This window comes from Gymnoscopelus microlampas, assembly GCF_963454915.1.
Source record: "Gymnoscopelus microlampas genome assembly, chromosome: 1".
Classification (NCBI taxonomy): domain Eukaryota; kingdom Metazoa; phylum Chordata; class Actinopteri; order Myctophiformes; family Myctophidae; genus Gymnoscopelus; species Gymnoscopelus microlampas.
In genome coordinates, this window is record NC_139962.1 from 8504296 (window position 1) to 8522722 (window position 18427).

General features: G+C 40.6%; 1 protein-coding gene across 1 annotated transcript in view; it reads right to left on the reverse strand.

The window, feature by feature from the left end:
* Positions 1 to 7227: 7227 nt before the first annotated feature.
* kcnq1.1 (potassium voltage-gated channel, KQT-like subfamily, member 1.1) overlaps positions 7228 to 18427 on the reverse strand; it is a gene marked incomplete at both ends in the record, with an annotated part of 54999 nt that continues 43799 nt past the window's right edge. Inside the window, 6 exons of the mRNA XM_084052287.1 lie at positions 7228 to 7518; positions 8857 to 8918; positions 9000 to 9046; positions 9383 to 9477; positions 12121 to 12196; positions 17459 to 17576. Of these exons, the coding sequence (XP_083908413.1) occupies positions 7228 to 7518; positions 8857 to 8918; positions 9000 to 9046; positions 9383 to 9477; positions 12121 to 12196; positions 17459 to 17576 (689 nt within the window). The remainder of the gene's footprint in view (positions 7519 to 8856; positions 8919 to 8999; positions 9047 to 9382; positions 9478 to 12120; positions 12197 to 17458; positions 17577 to 18427) is intronic.

The following is an 18427-nucleotide window of genomic DNA, read 5'->3' on the forward strand; positions in this document are numbered from 1 at the left end:
CCAACCCAGAGGAGGAGGAGGACAGTGTCTGCTGCAGCCCCCATCAGAAGAAGAACACGGCTGACGAACCTGGTCTTCTTCTGGAGATCAACCAGGAGAACTGCTCCTGTGTCTCCAATACGCAGAAGATGATCCCCGCTGAAGGGACGAGGCCTCTCCGGCGAAAGAGGACCTTCTCACAGGCTTCATCCAAGTCAACCAACAACACCAAAATCACAGGTAAGCCAGTGGCTCTCAAACTTTCTGTCAAGCAAAGACTTCATATGAAAAGATTTGTGTGCCAGGTGTGGCCTATACCCATATACCCATAAGAACTTTCAAGATGTTTCCAAATGTTTCAAAAATAGATGGTGTGAGCTTGTAGATCTGCTATTTTCGAATAGCCACAGCATAAAATAGGGTTAAAGTGGTTAAACTGTTCCTTATTTTGCTGGGGACACCCTGGAACCACCTCAAGGACCCCTGGGGGTCCCCGGACATTACTGGTCTAAAAAGCCTGTAGACATCGCTAAATTGGAGAATTGAAAATGTAAACTATATAGGCTAGGTATTATTTTTTAGATGTAACAAACTGTACATTAAAGTGTAAAATGAATGTAATTTTTTGTTCTCCATAGATTTCTTCGTAAAACGGAGAAGAACGACAGAGACCAAGAACATCCTCAACCCATCGATGCCAACAAGTGACCAAACTCGTTCCCAAAGGATCTAAGATGATCTCACCTGCAAGCACTTGATCCACATGTTAAATTATTATTATTATTATTATTATTATTTACTGTGTCTGCTGACTTGTGCAACTGTGCAAAAAAATATCTGTCATTGTTCTATTTATTTAATTTTTATTTAATTTAATGTCTTTTTGAACTGGCTTTACGTTTCCCTTCATTGATTGTGTCAACCAAAATATGTTTTTCTTTTCTTTCAAGGGTCCCCCCCCCCCCCCCCTCTGATATTGAAACAGAAATATATACAGTATTTTTCTATATGATATGGACTGAATAAATATTTTTTTCCTATAAACGTTTTGCCTCTGTCATGAATATTCTTGTTAGTTATTATTGTTTAGTATGGGCTATATATATATAACTGTGCTCATATTGCTTTTCATCACAATGACCTGAGATCAAGGCTGCTGGTAGGCATACTGCTTGAAGTTACATTTATTTTGTAAACATTCTAATCATCCTCTTTTTGTCTTCAAGAGAATGTATTTTGGTTTGACTGTGGCTTTGCAAACAGGGTGTTGTTTGTTATATAAACAGAAACAATACCTGGCTCAGTCATCATAACATACAGCTGTCACCAGTGGTGGAAAAAGTGCTCAAACTTTTTACTTAAGTAAAAGTTTCAATACTGCAATGCAGCAACAGTTATGTTAAGTTAAATTCCTGAATTCAAAATGTACTTAAAGTATCCTACCACAAGTAAAAGTACAAAAATAGCAGATCTTCAAGCTCACAACACATCGCATCACGACGTGTTGTGATTTTGTAGATCGGCTATTTTCAAAAATCCAAGAATTAAATAGGGCTGAAGTGGTTAATGTATGTTTTGGTTTGGAAGCATATAGGCTATTAAGGTTTGAATTCAGAAATGTAAACTGCACAATGTATTGTAGTCAGACAATAAGGCTATAAGGATAACTCTAAAAAGGTAAAAGATTAATTAAGAAAAGACTATTGTCTAGTAGTTGACTTGTCTTGTAGGATCTAAACACAATGGTATATTTGTCTCGATCTGCAGGACAAACACATATAGATAAAAGTATCGGAAAGTGACAGTTATGTACAGCAGTGGTTCTCAAACTTTTTCATGTCAAGGACCCCCAAATTGACACTTATTACCCCACGGACCCCCTTTTGAAAAGATAAGCCAGGGACAAGATTTTTACGGCTCTAGCAGTGATTCTCAATCTTAATTTCAAGGACCCCCCAGTTTGACATGCATTAGGCTGCGAACCCCATTTAATGGCATTTCTATCTCTGGGACCCCAATTTATGTTGTAAAATCAATGTTAATTTAACTCTGAGAGTGTACTTTCCATCATTTAGCTGGGGACCCCCTGGAACCTCCTCAAGTACCCCTGGGGGTCCCCGGACCCCACTTTGAGAACCAATGCTGTAAAGTCCTCTGTGTTCATTTAACTCTGAGAGTGTATAAAAGGCAAGGCCATTTTATTTGTATCACACATTTCAACAAGGCAATTCAAAGTGCTTTGCACAGAAAATAAACACAATTATACAATGACATTAGGATGCATGAAACAAAAGAAGTAAAATAATAACAGACACAGTTACAGACAGTGCAGAAGAGACACAAAAAAAAAAGAAAAGTAGGCTAACTCAATCAAAGGTAGCGACAAACTAAAAGGTATTTATTTTCAAATGTAACCACATTTGGTTCTTTGTTCTAATATCTTCCTCCATGTTGTTTAAATCATTGGTTCTCAAAGTGGTAGTTAATATAGCATCACAATCATTTGAACCACTTTTAACCTTTTATACTTTGGCTATTCAAAAATAGCAGATCTACAAGATCAAAGCGCGGCATCGAGTGCCGCACTATATGAGCTTGTATATCTGCTATTTTTCTAACACAAATCTTTGCTTCTGGGGGTCCCTGGCACAACATATTTTCAGATGGGGGTCCGCGGCCAAATATTTATCAATTTGGGGGTCCTTGACATGAAAAAGTTTGAGAACCACTGGTTTAAATGACTTGCAAATAATACTGACATATATGTGTTCTCAAAGAATGATATGACAGCGTTGGATAGATTCCATGTTGGTGTTATTGTATGGGTTGTGTGTTGGTTTATATTGGATATGTAATATATCTGCTTGCATTTTGCTACAACAGTGGTGATACAGTGGGCTGGTTGGTTGTGGTCACTCCATGCCTTCCATCAGCCTCATTCAAATCAAATCAAATCAAACTTTATTCACATAGCACGTTTACAACAGCCAAGCTGACTAAAGTGCTGCACATGGTCAAAACTAAAAACAATTGAAAACATCAGAACAAAAGAAAAACATCAAAACAATTCAACACAACAATTCAAAGCATCAAAACACAAGAAAAACAGCTGTATCTTTGCCATTGGGCATAACAATGCTATACTTAAAGCCAACCTGGGCAACCTGTAAATAGTGCTGATAATGGTCTTAGGACCCAAACGTCTACTCTTTGCACCTGTGTCACCATTTTGGTAGAAAAGAAAATAAAAGAAAAAGAGGGAAAAAAAGAAAAGGAAAAAAAAGGTGGGGGGAGATATATTTTTGCATCCAAAAGAGCCATTAAAAAAAACTGTCAGTGTATTAAGCCTCTTTGTTTTACTGTGTAGTGAAGGTATATGGTTGTGCTAGAAAGAGTGTAGGAACTGAAGAGGCCATCTGGCCAGGCTAGCTGCATGCAGGGCTTGCAGGCTGGTGGCTAATAGCCACACAACAGAGTGTGCCGTCTTTTTCACCTGCAAATCAGCCCTTTGTTCCTAATTGGAGCTGTTCTGACCCCCCTGTGTCCTTCCCTCCATTCATTCCCATTCACTCCCCAGCCCTTTTCATAGGCTAATCAGGATACTATCATCATTAACCCTTTGCCCAAAGCAAGACTAGCTATGTGTATTTGAAAGTTTGTTTGCAGACAACCATTGCACTGTTGTTAGACTTTAGGCTGATCTTAGCCAGAGGGCTACAGAGGAGATTGCAAAAAGTACCATTATTTTCTTCCATCCATACCATTGCATTGACACTGGAATTAAATGCAACGGTCTGGTCACTCAACATGTCAAGCTGTAGACTTTACCTGGTATATATATATAGTGAAAATGTCAGTCACTTCCACCCTTTTTCTGCACACTCCTATTTTTCTATGACATCGTCTCTGTCGGGTGGAAACTTCATGAGTCCAAAACTGTGACTTTTCAGGATTCAAATTCAAAAGTATTGAAAATTCTAATAAAAAAAAAAAAAAAAAAATCGAATAAAAAAAAAATCGAATTCACACGCGACGTGTTGAGAGCTTGTAGATCTGCTATTTTCAGCATGCATCAACCAACCAATCATTAAATCAAAATGTGCTGTCAAAATCAAATCTGGTTCTAAAGTCAAGTATTAGTAGGCCTAGTGGAGGAAAGACATTGAAAAGGCTCGTTCACACTGTGGTGTGAACAGCAAGTGCAGCGTGATAAAGAGGACGACGTGCATTACTGCACCAAGCACCAACAGATGGTCTCATATCGCTGTTGTTGGGGCAAGAAACCTCTTATCTTCATATTCTAACTTTTGTGTGTTTTTTCCCCGTAAATTAACGCCCTACTTGATCATACTACAGCGTCACACAAAATCATCGAAAGAAGCAGATCCGCAAGCTCGAAACATGGCGTGTAGATCTGGCAACTTTTGCCATTTTTTGAAGTTGAATCCTGAAAAGTAAACAGTTTTGGACTTAAGAGGTATTTCAACCCTGACAGAAATGATTTGGAGATTCATGGAGAGACTTTCACTTTTGCTGATAAATACATTCAGTAAGTAGTTATCCACCCACTGCACTGGTTTCACTCCCTCAACACTCCCACTGCCTGTATTACAACAAGCTGTGCACCACATGTATTCAGTAAAGCAGGGGTCTTCAACGTTTTCAGGCCAAGGACCCCCTAGCTGAGAGAGAGATGAAGCAGGGACCATACAACACAATTATTGTGTATATTCATCACAGGCTGTTTTCTGTTTACAGTTTTTGTTTAACCAATACTTCATTGGTTGGGATACCCCAGGGATTTATACTTGGTCTGCTCCTTTCCCCCCCTCCTCTACACCAACTCTCTTAGCCAAAAAACACCATCTACAAGCCCCCAACTTATAGATCTGCTTTTTTTTCTCCACTGAATGTTCACCTATTATTCGTATAAGCCCAACAGGGTTTCATATCCTCTCCTGCACATTTCAAATACTTTTGTAATTTCTATTTGTCATCATTGTGTGTCCAAATAATACTCATTAACATGTTAGAATACATGTTGGGGTTCATGTTGTTGACTTAATGCATTTCCATGATATTTCAGAACCTTCACTGATGCAATCTTTTCTTGCCCGAGTGCATAGACTTTATTATTATTTATTTTAATCTTCCATTACCTATTAATTATATTTTGTAAGCTGCACACACACACACACACACACACACACACACACACACACACACACACACACACACACACACACACACACACACACACACACACACACACACACACACACACACACACACACACACACACACACACACACACACACACACACACACACACACACACTGTGAGTATGTAGACAAATAAAGCCTTTTGAATCCTTGGAACAGCAGCACAAATACGAGAAACAAACCAAAACCCTTTTCAATCCACATGACAATACTCTCCTTCTCCCCCCCCCTCACCCACACCTCTGAACCAACACAAAGGACATCCACACTTAGCACCACACTTAAGGAGGTGGCGCTGCTCCATTGTTGGAGAGACACAAGAGGCAGAAGGCCAGGGTCCAGATGGTCATTTTTGGGGTGCTGCTGTGTGGTGGAATGCCCTTAGTGGGACGTCCCAACCACTGGGTCAGTGGGGATGAGGTCACCATCTGCTGCCCCGGAGGTCACCTGACTAAAAGACCAAGCCCCCAAACACCCGCCAAGTCAGCTGTGGAGAGTCTTATAAACTATGCCCCCCCCTAAAATAGATTTATTGGATGTTTAGCTTCAGGTTGCTCTCAAAAGAAAAAAGTTCAACTTCTTTAGGCACCATTGTTCCAAAAAAAGATTTATTCAGCTGCATACAGAGTATCCCTATTCTGGAGCGAAAGTTCGGCGAAAATAGCAGATCTACAAGCTCACAACAACGCATTGTGAGGCTATGCATTGTTGTGAACGAGTATGTCTGCTATTTTCGAATAGACATAACATAAAATAGGGCTTCAAATTTTTGTTAATCCATGTGTAATGCTAGTCTAAAACTATATGGTTTTCAAATAATTGTTGAGGAGCAAAAAGCACAAAATGTGCCTCCTATTTGCCTTGTCAAAGTATTGAAAAATGAACATACAAAGTGAAACGATACCTCAAGATTGTAGAGTAGTTGAGTAAATGTACTTTCCACCAGTGCACTGGAATCTTTTATGTCAGATCTTCACGTTTCCTCTTCACAAAAGAATGATATGGATTCAGGTTAAAAATGCAACGTTGTCCTTTTTATTAACCTTGATAAACTTTTTTTTTTAAATACACAACATACTGCAAGTTCATTTATTTCTCGTCAGATACTATTTCATAGTCTTCAATCAATCATTTGATTACATCTAATTTGAACTCTGGTGGAAGTTTACACCTGAAAACCGTTGACCCCAAGATAAATTCAATAAAACATAAATATTGTATTCATTAATTCTAAAACACATACAGTAGGAGATTGTCACAGTAGCTTTATGATGTTGTTGTCAATGACAACATCTACCTTCATGAATTTCAAGTACAATGCAGAGGAAAAAAAATACCAAAACAAAATAAAGAAAAATCCTGGAAATAATTTCAAGCTATTAAAATCATAGTCTTTCAAATGTATAATAACTGATATGTACAACATTATAAAGCATATAGTTGCAATGCCATGAATTCTGAGCCATAAGTTATTCCATTTCCATCCTTTATAGTATTTTTTAACCATAGCAACGGTTCCTGTTGTGTTATGAAGCCAGACCAGAGCGTGCGAGAGAGAGAGAGAGAGAGAGAGAGAGAGAGAGAGAGAGAGAGAGAGAGAGAGAGAGAGAGAGAGAGAGAGAGAGAGAGAGAGAGAGAGAGAGAGAGAGAGAGAGAGGGGTAAGCCTATTTCACCCAAATAATATCCCAGCAAATGCTGGATACCGAAACCTACACACTTTGGCTCTATTCCACTATGAAGGGTTAACCTACACCCCTGAAGTGGGCGCTGAAGAAAGCCAAGATAGAATTCGTCACTATTTCTGAAAACCTTTGAAAGTAACTTAGAACTTCCTCCTGAGCAGGGCTCTGTCAGAGAACCTGACCTGAAAGCCAGCTGGAGCATTTGTTTGTATCGAAACAAATCCACAACCATGTGAAATATACGTCACACGGCACAGCGTGGTTCGTTTAGTTCTTGTGGTCGAAAAAGAACCATTTGAAGTGAAGCCCGCTGCAACGTTTTGAGCAACGTATAGTCCCATTTCAGGAGCTCTCGTTCCTGGTGGTGTTGAGGGGAGGCTGTAGGCTGGATGGAGGAGGGGTCAGGGCGGAGGAGCTGCTCATGTTAGGAGGAGAGGAGGAGGCGGCGGTAGAAAGCTGTTCATAGCTGGGAAGGCTGTCCTGGCTGGGGAGGACAGTAAAACTCCTCCTCCGTCCCCTTCCTCCTCCTCCTCCTGCGCCCCCTCCGTCCCCCTCCCCTGCAGTACCCCTCTGGTCCAGCAGGGTGACCAGGGAGTCTGCGATGCGGTTCAGAGACTGGTCCATGCGTGTTATCTAGCAAAATAATAATAAAAAAGATAATATGCAGTCAAATGAAGCAACATGAGTAGATCTACAAGCTATAGAGCAGGGGGTCTTCAACGTTTTCAGCCCAAGGACCCCTTAGCTGAGAGAGAGACGAAGCAGGGACCCCCATACATTGCATACAATTGTGTTGCGGATTACACTTTTTCATAGATTTCATGGATAGCTTCATTGACTATATCATCAGTGCTGTGTAAATTAATATGTATGGTTCATTTCAGACATTTAACCACTTAAACCTCAAAACTTGGTGCTTGATTTTCTTCTTTTTCCCTCTACACCAAACCTCTTTGCCGAAAATAGCCGATCTACAAGCACACAACGCCTCGCAGCGCGAGGCGTTGTGTGCTTGTAGATCTGCTATTTTCGGCATCGGAATAGAGATGCTAGGGTTCAAGTGGTTAATGTAAAAAAAAAAATCCTATCACAAAGACTCATATATGTCCAAAACTGCTACTTTTCAGGATTCAAATTCAAAAACAGCCAAAGTAGCAGATCTACAAGCTCAAAACGCAACGCTTCGTGCAGAAATCTTCTCTTCTGGGGGTGCGTGTCAATTTGGGGGTCCTTGGCACGAAAAAAAGTTTGAGAACTGCTGCTGTATGTCCTTCAGATATCTTGAGAACCGTCAATCAACTTCACACTTGGTGCTTGTAGATCGGCTATTTTCAAATAGCCGAAGTATATATAAGGCTAAAGCGGTTAATGCATATTTTAATAATAAAAAATGGCAGGGTTGAAATTGACCCATAACACCAACAACGCAAACGATACGAATGCTGGGAAATGACTCTGTTAACGGACCGTGTGAAATGACGTGAATGACGTGAGTGACGTGATAGGCAAATAATGACACGTGAATGTTTGTTTTTCCTTCCATTTCTACAGCGTTGCTCTGTAGGAAGTGAGCTAGTTTTAGTCCTATTTTAGTCTTCTGAAAATTGTTTAGTCTTAGTCTTAGTCTAGTCGACTAAATAACAAAACCTTAAGTCTTTGAGTCTTTTAGTCTTAGTCTTAGTCGACAAAATTAACACTGCTGTCTAGAACAGGATCTGTGTGCCTGTCACAATGATTACATGATCGCCTAATCGCAATTATTTGAGATAATTGCTAATATTTTTGCATAATCGTTGCATAATCCTTACAACGCGTCATTTTGTGACGTATTGTAAGCTTGTAGATCAGCTATTTCTGCTATTTTTAAAATCCAAAGTAAAAAAAGAAATAAATAATGATATATTAATTAACATACAAATCCCTGATTGGAGCTGGAGTTGTCAAGCTTTAAAATCGCATGATTGATCCTACCTTGTCCTCCATGCGGGCCAGCCTCGATCCAACTGTGTTTGTGCCTTTGTCTTTTGCCCTGTCTTCAGAGGAAAAGAATAATATTAATACAGTGAAATGTAATCATGCTTTCATTTTGTACATTCATTAAAAATGTACGGTACCTGAGCCAGACTGGAACAAAGTCAGCTTCCCCAAAGACTGGTCCATCCTTTAGTAGAAAAGATCACAGCATTCATTCATTCATCCATGCATGTAGTATTCATAATGGCTGCGTTCATCCATGCGTCTATCTATCAGCTTAGATCAGGGTTGACCAAACTTTTCTATTTCTTTTTACAGTCTATGTTCTCAATCCGTCTAATTTCAAAGACCCACTTGGATATGCATTAAGGCCACGGACCCCCATTTCAGACTATCCTTATCTCGGTGGACCCCAATTTAAACGGTGAACTCCTCGCTGTTAACGACACTCTGAGTTACAGACCAGTAAGGGTCCCCAGCCCCCACGTTGAGAAACTCTGGGATTATTAGACGATCATCTCACCTCCTCTGCAGCTCCTTGATTCTCACCATGAGGTTCAGGTGACCTTGGGAGTATTGCTCAATGACATCTCTCACATCATAAGGCTTGCGGGCTTGCTGCAGAAAGGATATTATGGAGAAAAAATATATCTTTAGCATGATTAACCTTATGTATGACCTATATACAGTTATCTCCATGAAACGTAATGTGTAATGTGTTGGTGTTAAAACATTCGTAAGGCCATAATCACACATACAAAGCATGCACTGTATGTAAAGCGTCAGGCTATAGTTTAACAATAGCTGCGGCCACACGGGAGGCGTCAGGGGAACACGTCAAAACCTTTCGACGCGTCTCTCAGAGCAGTGGTTCGCAACCTGTGGGTTGTGACCCCCAGGAGGGTCCCCACAAGTTGCTAACCCCAGATGACAGTGAAGTGACAATTTAAGGACTTTTAAGACCTTTTTGATACCTCACCAAAAGAATAAAAGACCATTACTGCATCAAAAGTAATCAACTAAGTAATCAACTACTAGTAATCAAACTACAGTAGTCCTATACTATTAAAAAAAATGCCAAATTGTCAAATGATATAAGAAAGAGGCAAACATTTCGAAAATAGCTGATCTACAAGCTCACAACGCCAATACTTATCTGTGGAACCAAGTCAAACTAAATTTCATGTACCTCAACTCCTACAATTCCAAGTGCTTGTCAGGGTGGCTGGTCCCCAGTTCAAATATGATTATTAAAGTGGCGTACATACTAGACGGAGATGGGTATTGACGTATGTCGGGGGTGAGGAACTGGTACGTTCTTTATGTCAGTGCATTCAGTGCATTCATAGTTTGACACGTTTCTTATGTGTGATCATGGCCAAGAGGCTATTCATCGTCCAGAGGGAAGCAGTGAAGGTACGTCAGGTTGAGCTCAGAGCTCAACCTGACGGATGACATAATTGACGGACAAACCCCCCACCCCCGCTCCCCCTTTTGGTCTCCCCCTCTGTTCCTTATGCTTACTTAAGGGTCTTACGTCGAGTATGAATAGGCCTTTAGAGGGGGTCCTCATTAGTGTTGGGATAGTTACTAAAACATAGTAATATGTTACTTATTACATATTACTTGTTTAAAAAGTAATGTAGTTACTTTACTTATTACTCCCTGCCAAAAGTACCTAGTTACTTATTACTTTAGTTAATTTTATTTTCTCGCCCCCAATAATTTGCATCCTTTCTCCCCAAAAGTCTGACTTTGCATTTTCAACATTAGCAGTTGTTTTTTTCTCTTTTCTGCAGCCTACATTGTAAAATCCTCATTGTACACTCATTTGAATTATATTAACACTAAGACTTTTACAGTGTATGAATTCATAACTTACAGACTAAATGAAAACCATTTGACGACTATGAATTGAATACTAAGGACCTCAATGGAAACAAGTATTTTAAATGTATTTAATGTATTTTTTGCCTAATAAAATATTCAAATTCAAACACCTGGGTTCAAACAGATAATGACTCATCATGAGACACAATCTGCGTCAGACAGAAAACAGACGTCAAACAGTCAGTGACCTATATTATATATATATAGAAAATAGCCGACGTACAAGCTTACGGCGCATCTTCATCGGTTAACAAGTCGCTTATAATAAGCAGACATGGCAACACTGTTTGTTCCGGTTTAAGGGCGGCCCGCCCTTCCGCAGCTGATAATAATTCACACAGACAAGTGCGCAACGTTTCCGTATCCGCTCTAGACCGGATCAGCAAGCAGCCTGCATAGCAACTCGATCCCAACCAGTCTATCATATCAATGGACCAAAAACAACACAGGATCAAATAAACACACTCAAACCCAGAGTACCACCGAGGCTCGTGAAAAAAAGTAATAAGTTACTTTTTGAAAAAAAGTAAAGGTAATATTATTACTCAAAACGTGAAAGTAATTAGTTACGTTACTAGTTACTGGGAAAAGGTAATAATATTACTTTAAGTTACATATTACTTTAGTTACTTCCCAACAATGGTCCTCAGTTCAAATATGATTCTATTCAGGAGCATGGACGTGTGGCACAGAGCACCAGAACACAGTGTGTGTGTGTGTGTGTGTGTGTGTGTGTGTGTGTGTGTGTGTGTGTGTGTGTGTGTGTGTGTGTGTGCGTGCGTGCGTGCGTGCGTGCGTGCGTGCGTGCGTGCGTGCGTGCGTGCGTGCGTGCGTGCGTGCGTGCGTGCGTGCGTGCGTGCGTGCGTGCGTGTGCTTATATGCTTTTTATCTGTCAGGGCCTTTAGAATAGTGACTAATATCCTCCTACATATAATTAAGGAAACCTCTGTGGACATAATCTGTCTGTCCAAAGTCACGTTCCATCCCTGATCTACTGTCTGTGCACAGCGCATAACCCACACTGCACATACTTTGGGTGCTCATATGCCCGGGCGGGAATGGACTAGTAAATGTAATTTAAACAAAAAAAGTATACCATTCCAGGTCATAGTCGGTCTCTGTGAAAATACATCATTTTAATGTCAGAGGGACTATAATGGTTAAATACAAGAAATAATAATGAATTAAGTAAAACAGTATAATCTTGATGAGTAATATCCTGTAATATAACTGGCAATCATCAAGTCATAGCTAGCAGTTCCGCAAATCCCCAGATCAACCCAGTGAGCAGCACAGTGGAAATGACACAAGACAAGAAGAATGACTACAGTGATTATGTGAGGATTAGAACACTTTGTTTTTCATGCTCACCTGAAATCTTTTCTTAGCCAGAAAGTATCTCATTCTCAGGATGACACGGATGGCTCTCCTGTGGGACTCGTTCATTCTGTGTGAGAGTGACATCGTTTTTCTTTTTAAGCAGTGGTTATCAAAGTGGGGTCCGGGGACCCCCGGGTCCCCAGCTAAAGTATAGTTAATACAGCATCACAATCATTTTAACCACTTTATCCATATTTTTTATACGTTGGCTATTCAACAATTGCTGATGTACGAGCTCGCAGCGCGGCACGCATCTGCCATTTTATTTTTATGAACATTTTTACCCCATGATTCTTTTCACCCAGTGCCAGTAATCCCGGGCGCCCAGAGCCGAGCTCATGCCTCCTTCAATGCATGAGAGCTAACAAGCCTTATCACTTGACAGGGGGGAGTTTCCCCGGTAGGACGTATAGCGCGTGGAAGGAACACGTTATTCCAACCAGTTAATTTCCCCTCCATCAGGCGCCCTGGCTGTCATGGGGGAGGCGGTATAGAGAGACCAGGATTACTACATGTTTTATGTGAGGGTATTCACCCTAGGGGACACGGGGAGAACATGCAAACTCCACACAGAGTAGGCCGTTTCACCAACCCCACCTAGGGTATGGGCAATGATGACGCGGAGGAGAGAACACACCCACAGCGTCCCCGGCGGGACGACAGGCGACAGGCGACAGCGCTACCAACTGTACCACTGTACCACTCTTGAAAATGTTTTACAAAAATCTTCTCTTCTGGGGGTCCCTGGGAAAAATCTTTTTCAGATGGGGGTCAGCGGCCATCAATTTGGGGGTCCTTGACATGAAAAGGTTTAGAACCACTGCTTTTGAACATAGGATCCATAGCTATATTCAAATCTAAAGGCTTAAATTACACCCTGTAAAACGAGGTTGTCACTTGCCAAAAAGGACAGAACTACAAGTTAGATCTGTTCTTTTTGGCTAAGTGACACCCACGTGCGAGGGAGTATAAAGTAAAGCTCAATATAATGATCAGCAGGCAGTTCTACAGACTTCTGTACTCAAGCACATTCTGCAATCAGTGCATGCACTCACACAAACCCATGTGTTAAGTTTATAGTGTAAAAACCCTTCCTGTCTGTGCCTCAAAATCTGAATGTCTCGTCTCTTTCGAGAGTGAAGTGAATTTAACAACCGCCCATGGAAAACATACGCGCATACGTTACGTACGCTGAACTAATGTATCAAATGGAAATACAAAGGATTTGTCAGTTTCTATGGAATACAAAGTATTTGTCAGTTTCTATGGAAATACAAAAGATTTGTCAGTTTCTATGGAAATGCTCAGACAAAATGCTTATAATAATAGCAATGAGCTAACTGTCTAATTTAGATTGACCTCTTCCTAATTAATTTTATACAAACATATTTAAAACACATACATAATCCCATTTGAAGGAAACATACATATATATTTCTCAGTCTCTGCCTTCTACCAAACACTGTCACCCACTCTTCATGTGCTTCTCGTCTTGCCGTAGACTCAGAGGATCTGTCTGCTTTGATCATGGAGTGTATTTTTTTGTTGTCATGACAACATGACAGGCATTGAAGTTAACATGAAAGTGATGAAATATGAGGCATTGCAACCGTCAACACCTCTTTTCCACCCGTTTGTACCAAAATGTACTGAACTATAATTCCAATACTGAGGTATACATACTGAAGGGGGCTCTTGAGATGCATTCCTTTGAATTAAGAGATAAGCTGAACACATACAATTTTATTTTGAAATGTGGCCACACATTAATTACCTTATTATGGCTGCTGCCTTATAGCTGCACCTAATGCACACATCTGCATATGATTCTATTGTTGTAAGCTCGTGTACATACCTGCTACTACATATCGTCGGTGTCCAGCCAGGACCAGCTAACTCCATTTTCAGTTTTTTTTTTTTTTTCATAAATCAAGGCTATTGAACACCCTTTAGGTCTGTGTAAAATATCAAAACATTTGAACCAATGAAAAGTATTAAAAAGCGCCTCTGACGAAAACTCCCAACTCCATTGGATCCTCAAACTGTCCGTCAAAAACAAACAACTCCCCCCTCTCCTCTACAGCGCTGATTTTCAACAGCATGAGTAGAGCGCGTTGCGCAGTGAACGAGGAGGAGGATCACGTAAACAAGCTCCCCGTAGTCTGTTAAAACTATGCAGTGTACCTGTTTATCAAACTTAGCACTGACGCTAATGTTATGAAAACAAGTAATTATATTTCTAAAATCTATTAAGTGTTTAATGAGGAGAGCAATGTGAGAAGAAGAAAGGCGTTCATAGCATTTCTGTCGCGCTAGTTCTACTACCTCTTTGCAGAAGTTATTGTAATATTTAAAGTCCTGTTTATTATTGTAGGCCTATATAATAAGTGGCATGAAGCATCAGGGCATTAATTCACACGTTGTTGTGATGCATTGTGAGCTTGGAGATCCATTGTTAGCTTTTGAGAATTTGTACCCTTCAGAAACCTCTCCCTTAGCAGCGAGTGGAGCTATTGTTGTTTGGACACCTAACTCCACTTCAGCTTGATTTCTGCTCGTCTGAAACTGCTAACTCCACTTGCGCTGGGTAAAGTGTTGATTTACCCGCGATTTGGTTAAAGTGTTGATAATATAATGACACATGCAAGTATCTGACAATATATAAAGTCACTATACCAACTTTGATGAGGCAGTGTTGCTTTGTTTTAAAAATATAAGGTTTTCTTCATTTCCTGAAAAACGTATATTTTGTTTTTGCGTTTCCTGAACAATGAGCGTTTTGGAGTTAGCAGTTTCTGGCTGGACAGCAGAGATATGCTATATAGCGTATGTTTACAGTGTATATATCTTTGATTATTTGACCTGTTTCTATTCTGTTCTATTCTCCTTGCTCGTGTCGTGAAAGTGTCAAACTATATGAAGCGAGTACGAAAAAATTATCCTCCTTTTGCCAAAAAGATTTGGTGTAGAGGAGAAATGAGAGGGGGTCAAACTATACAGCACACCCCTGGGGGACCCCAGTCAATAAAGTATATGCGTTTAAAAAAAAAAAAACGTTTTTTACGAGTACACATGATAAATCTGTTCATGTTTCCTTTCATTTATTTCCTTATTTCCTTGTCATTTTTGAGTAAGCCTTCTTACCCAGGTATAAAAACGTAATCCATTGAATCCGGGAAAGCATCTGTCATTTTAGATTCTTTGGCTATTAAAAAATTGCAGATATACAAGCTCATAGCGCGGCACAGAGTAGATCTTGAGCTTGTAGATCTGCTACTTTTTGCTATATTTTTGAACTGTCAAATGTCTCAACAAATGTCATAATTTTTCTGGAAAACTATTGTTGCTACATCAGTGGTTCTCAAACTTTTTTATGTCAAGGACCCCCAAAATTATATGTTTTTGGCCGCCGATCGCCATCAAAATATGCTGTTCCAGGGACCCCCCAGAAGCAAAGATTTGAGTAAAAAAAAAAAGATGTATTGAAAGATTTGAGTAAAAGAAATATGCATTCTAAGATTTGCACAAACTTCCAAAATGTTTCACTCTGTGCCGCACTATGAGTATATATATTTATATCTACTATTTTTGAATAGCCCAAACAAATAAAAATAAATTACACAGACGCATTCCCGGTCTTAAATGGATAGAAATAGCATTATGACGCCACCACGATCCATCATGTACCGTCCATCTTGTACCATATGACCTCAGCTCCACTTGACATTATTGTTGCTTTATGAAACCTCAAGATATGTAGACGTATTGTTGAACAAGTCACCATGACATTTAAACTGGTTGTTTTGTGAAACAGTCAAATAATATACATGTGTACCCACCAGAGTTCTATCCCAGATAACAATATTTGTATAAATATGCCCTGCATTTTCTGTGTAACTTTAGAATATGCTCATGGAATAAACTCATTGTAATTTTTACGAGGATACTTTCTCCTCCCATTTGGCTCAGACAAAATTCATATTCGACACAGAATGTTGGGTTTAAACCCACTATAATTTTATAAAGCTATCAACAACACATATAGGCATAATATTTATTTAGTTTCCTTGTTGAGAGGCCTACCATTGGGTGAAAATGAGCAGATTCATTACAAAGGCGTATGATGAGGCGCTGGTCCATAGGAACATCTGGGTGTAAATGTTTAAAAGTCAATGGAGCACAGAGTGATTTAAGACTCAGCATCATTACCCTGCTGTTTAGGCTTCACCTCATTTAGTTTGTATTAAAATCTCCAACAGTAAACACTATGGAAACAATAGGAGTGCTCAGCTCCGACTGTGGGATCGTATTTGGCATAGTATTACTCAGTGGCGTGCACAGACATTTTGAGGGGCAGGTGCTCAAGTAAATTATACTTTTTTTTGTTTACTTGGTCTGCTCTTTTTTCCCTCTACACCTATACCTCTTTGCCAAAAATAGCCGATCTACAAGCCCACAACGCCTCGCAGCGCGAGGCGTTGTGGGCTTGTAGATCTGCTATTTTTGGCTAAAGTTCTCCTCAGAAAAGGGATGCTAGGTTTCGAGTGGTTATGGTAAAAAGAAAAATCATATCACATAAAGATTTGGCGGACCCCTGTAGTAACTCTGAGGACCCCCTGTTGAAGACCCCTGCTGTAAACTGGAAAAAAAAAAAACTTTTTTTTTCTTTCTTTCAAAAGGGCACTTCTGGTCAAGAGGGCAAAGGGCAGGTGCTCTAGCGCCACCTAGAGTCTATCTGTGCACGTCCCTGGTATTACTGTAGATTCATAACATAGTGCTGCATATCGCTGCATATCGTTGCTGTCGGGCAGAAACCTCTTATCCCCATATTCTAACTTTTTTTCCGTAAATTAACGCCTCGCATGCATGCCATGCACACACACACACACACACACACACACACACACACACACACACACACACACACACACACACACACACACACACACACACACACACACACACACACACACACACACACACACACACACACACACACACACACACACACATACACATACACACACACACACACACACACACAGGCGTATGTGGTTTGGGGATATTCCATTGACATTATTCTTACCCCGACCCCCTATAACACTCAGTAAAATCTTCGACATGTCCTGAGATAGACCAATTCTATCTCCAAAACATTGCCTATAGGTCTGAAACACATGCATTCTCTCTCTCTCTCTCTCTCTCTCTCTCTCTCTCTCTCTCTCTCTCTCTCTCTCTCTCTCTCTCTCTCTCTCTCTCTCTCTCTCTCTCTCTCTCTCTCTCTCTCTCTCTCTCTCTCTCTCTCTCTCTCTCTCTCTCTCTCACTCACTGTGACACGGTGCTGACCGGGGTCAGGTCAGTGTGTCGTTCTACCTCCAGGTCCAGGTCGTCTGCAAAGCTGCTGTTCCTCTGCAGAGGCACCTCCAGCAGGACAGGGTTCCTCTTCACTGAAAAACACATTGAACCTCTTTTTATTTTATTTTTATCCCACGATTTTTGTAACCCATTTTTCACCCAGTGCCAATGCCTAAGATATAGTCCAAACTGAAAGGCCACACAGAAAGGCCCTTTCACCAACCCCACCTATAGGGTGTGGGCACTGATGACGCGGAGGAGAGACACGCCCCCAGCATCCACGGCGGGAATTGAACCCAGGACCTTCTAGCTGTGAGGCGACAGCGCAACCGACTGCGCCACCGTGCCCCTATATTGAACTTCATTTAACAACAATGCTGCTCCTGTACTATATATATATATATATACACCTACAGTACATGCATCCCTTTGACAGATTTTAGAGGGAGGAGCCCCCACCTGGGGGTCCTTGGCACAAAACCATTTCAGATGGGGGTTCGCGGCCAAATTCATATCAATTTGGGGGTCCTTAGCACAAACAAGTCTGCGAACCACTAGAAAACGTGTCTATATAGTGCAATGGTTTAAGCAGGGAGAAAAATCTGCTGCTACACACACCTCACTTCAGTATTACATATCTTCGGGTGGAAAGCAGCACTTCATTTCAGCATTATAACCTCAAGGTTGAACAGAAAGCTCTTATCGCTTTTGAATAAATCTCCTATTTCACTCTCACATTATATCACACTGGATTATTTGTCCCTGCACAGCTGACCTTGGCTTCGAGGGTTTTTAAAGTGTGTCTGTGTGTGTGTGTGTGTGTGTGTGTGTGTGTGTGTGTGTGTGTGTGTGTGTGGTGCAGACAGTCTTTCAATTGGCTTAAAATAGACATTGGGAACTGAAGTGATCCCCTCCTCAAAGGACCATACCAGTCTAATTTGGA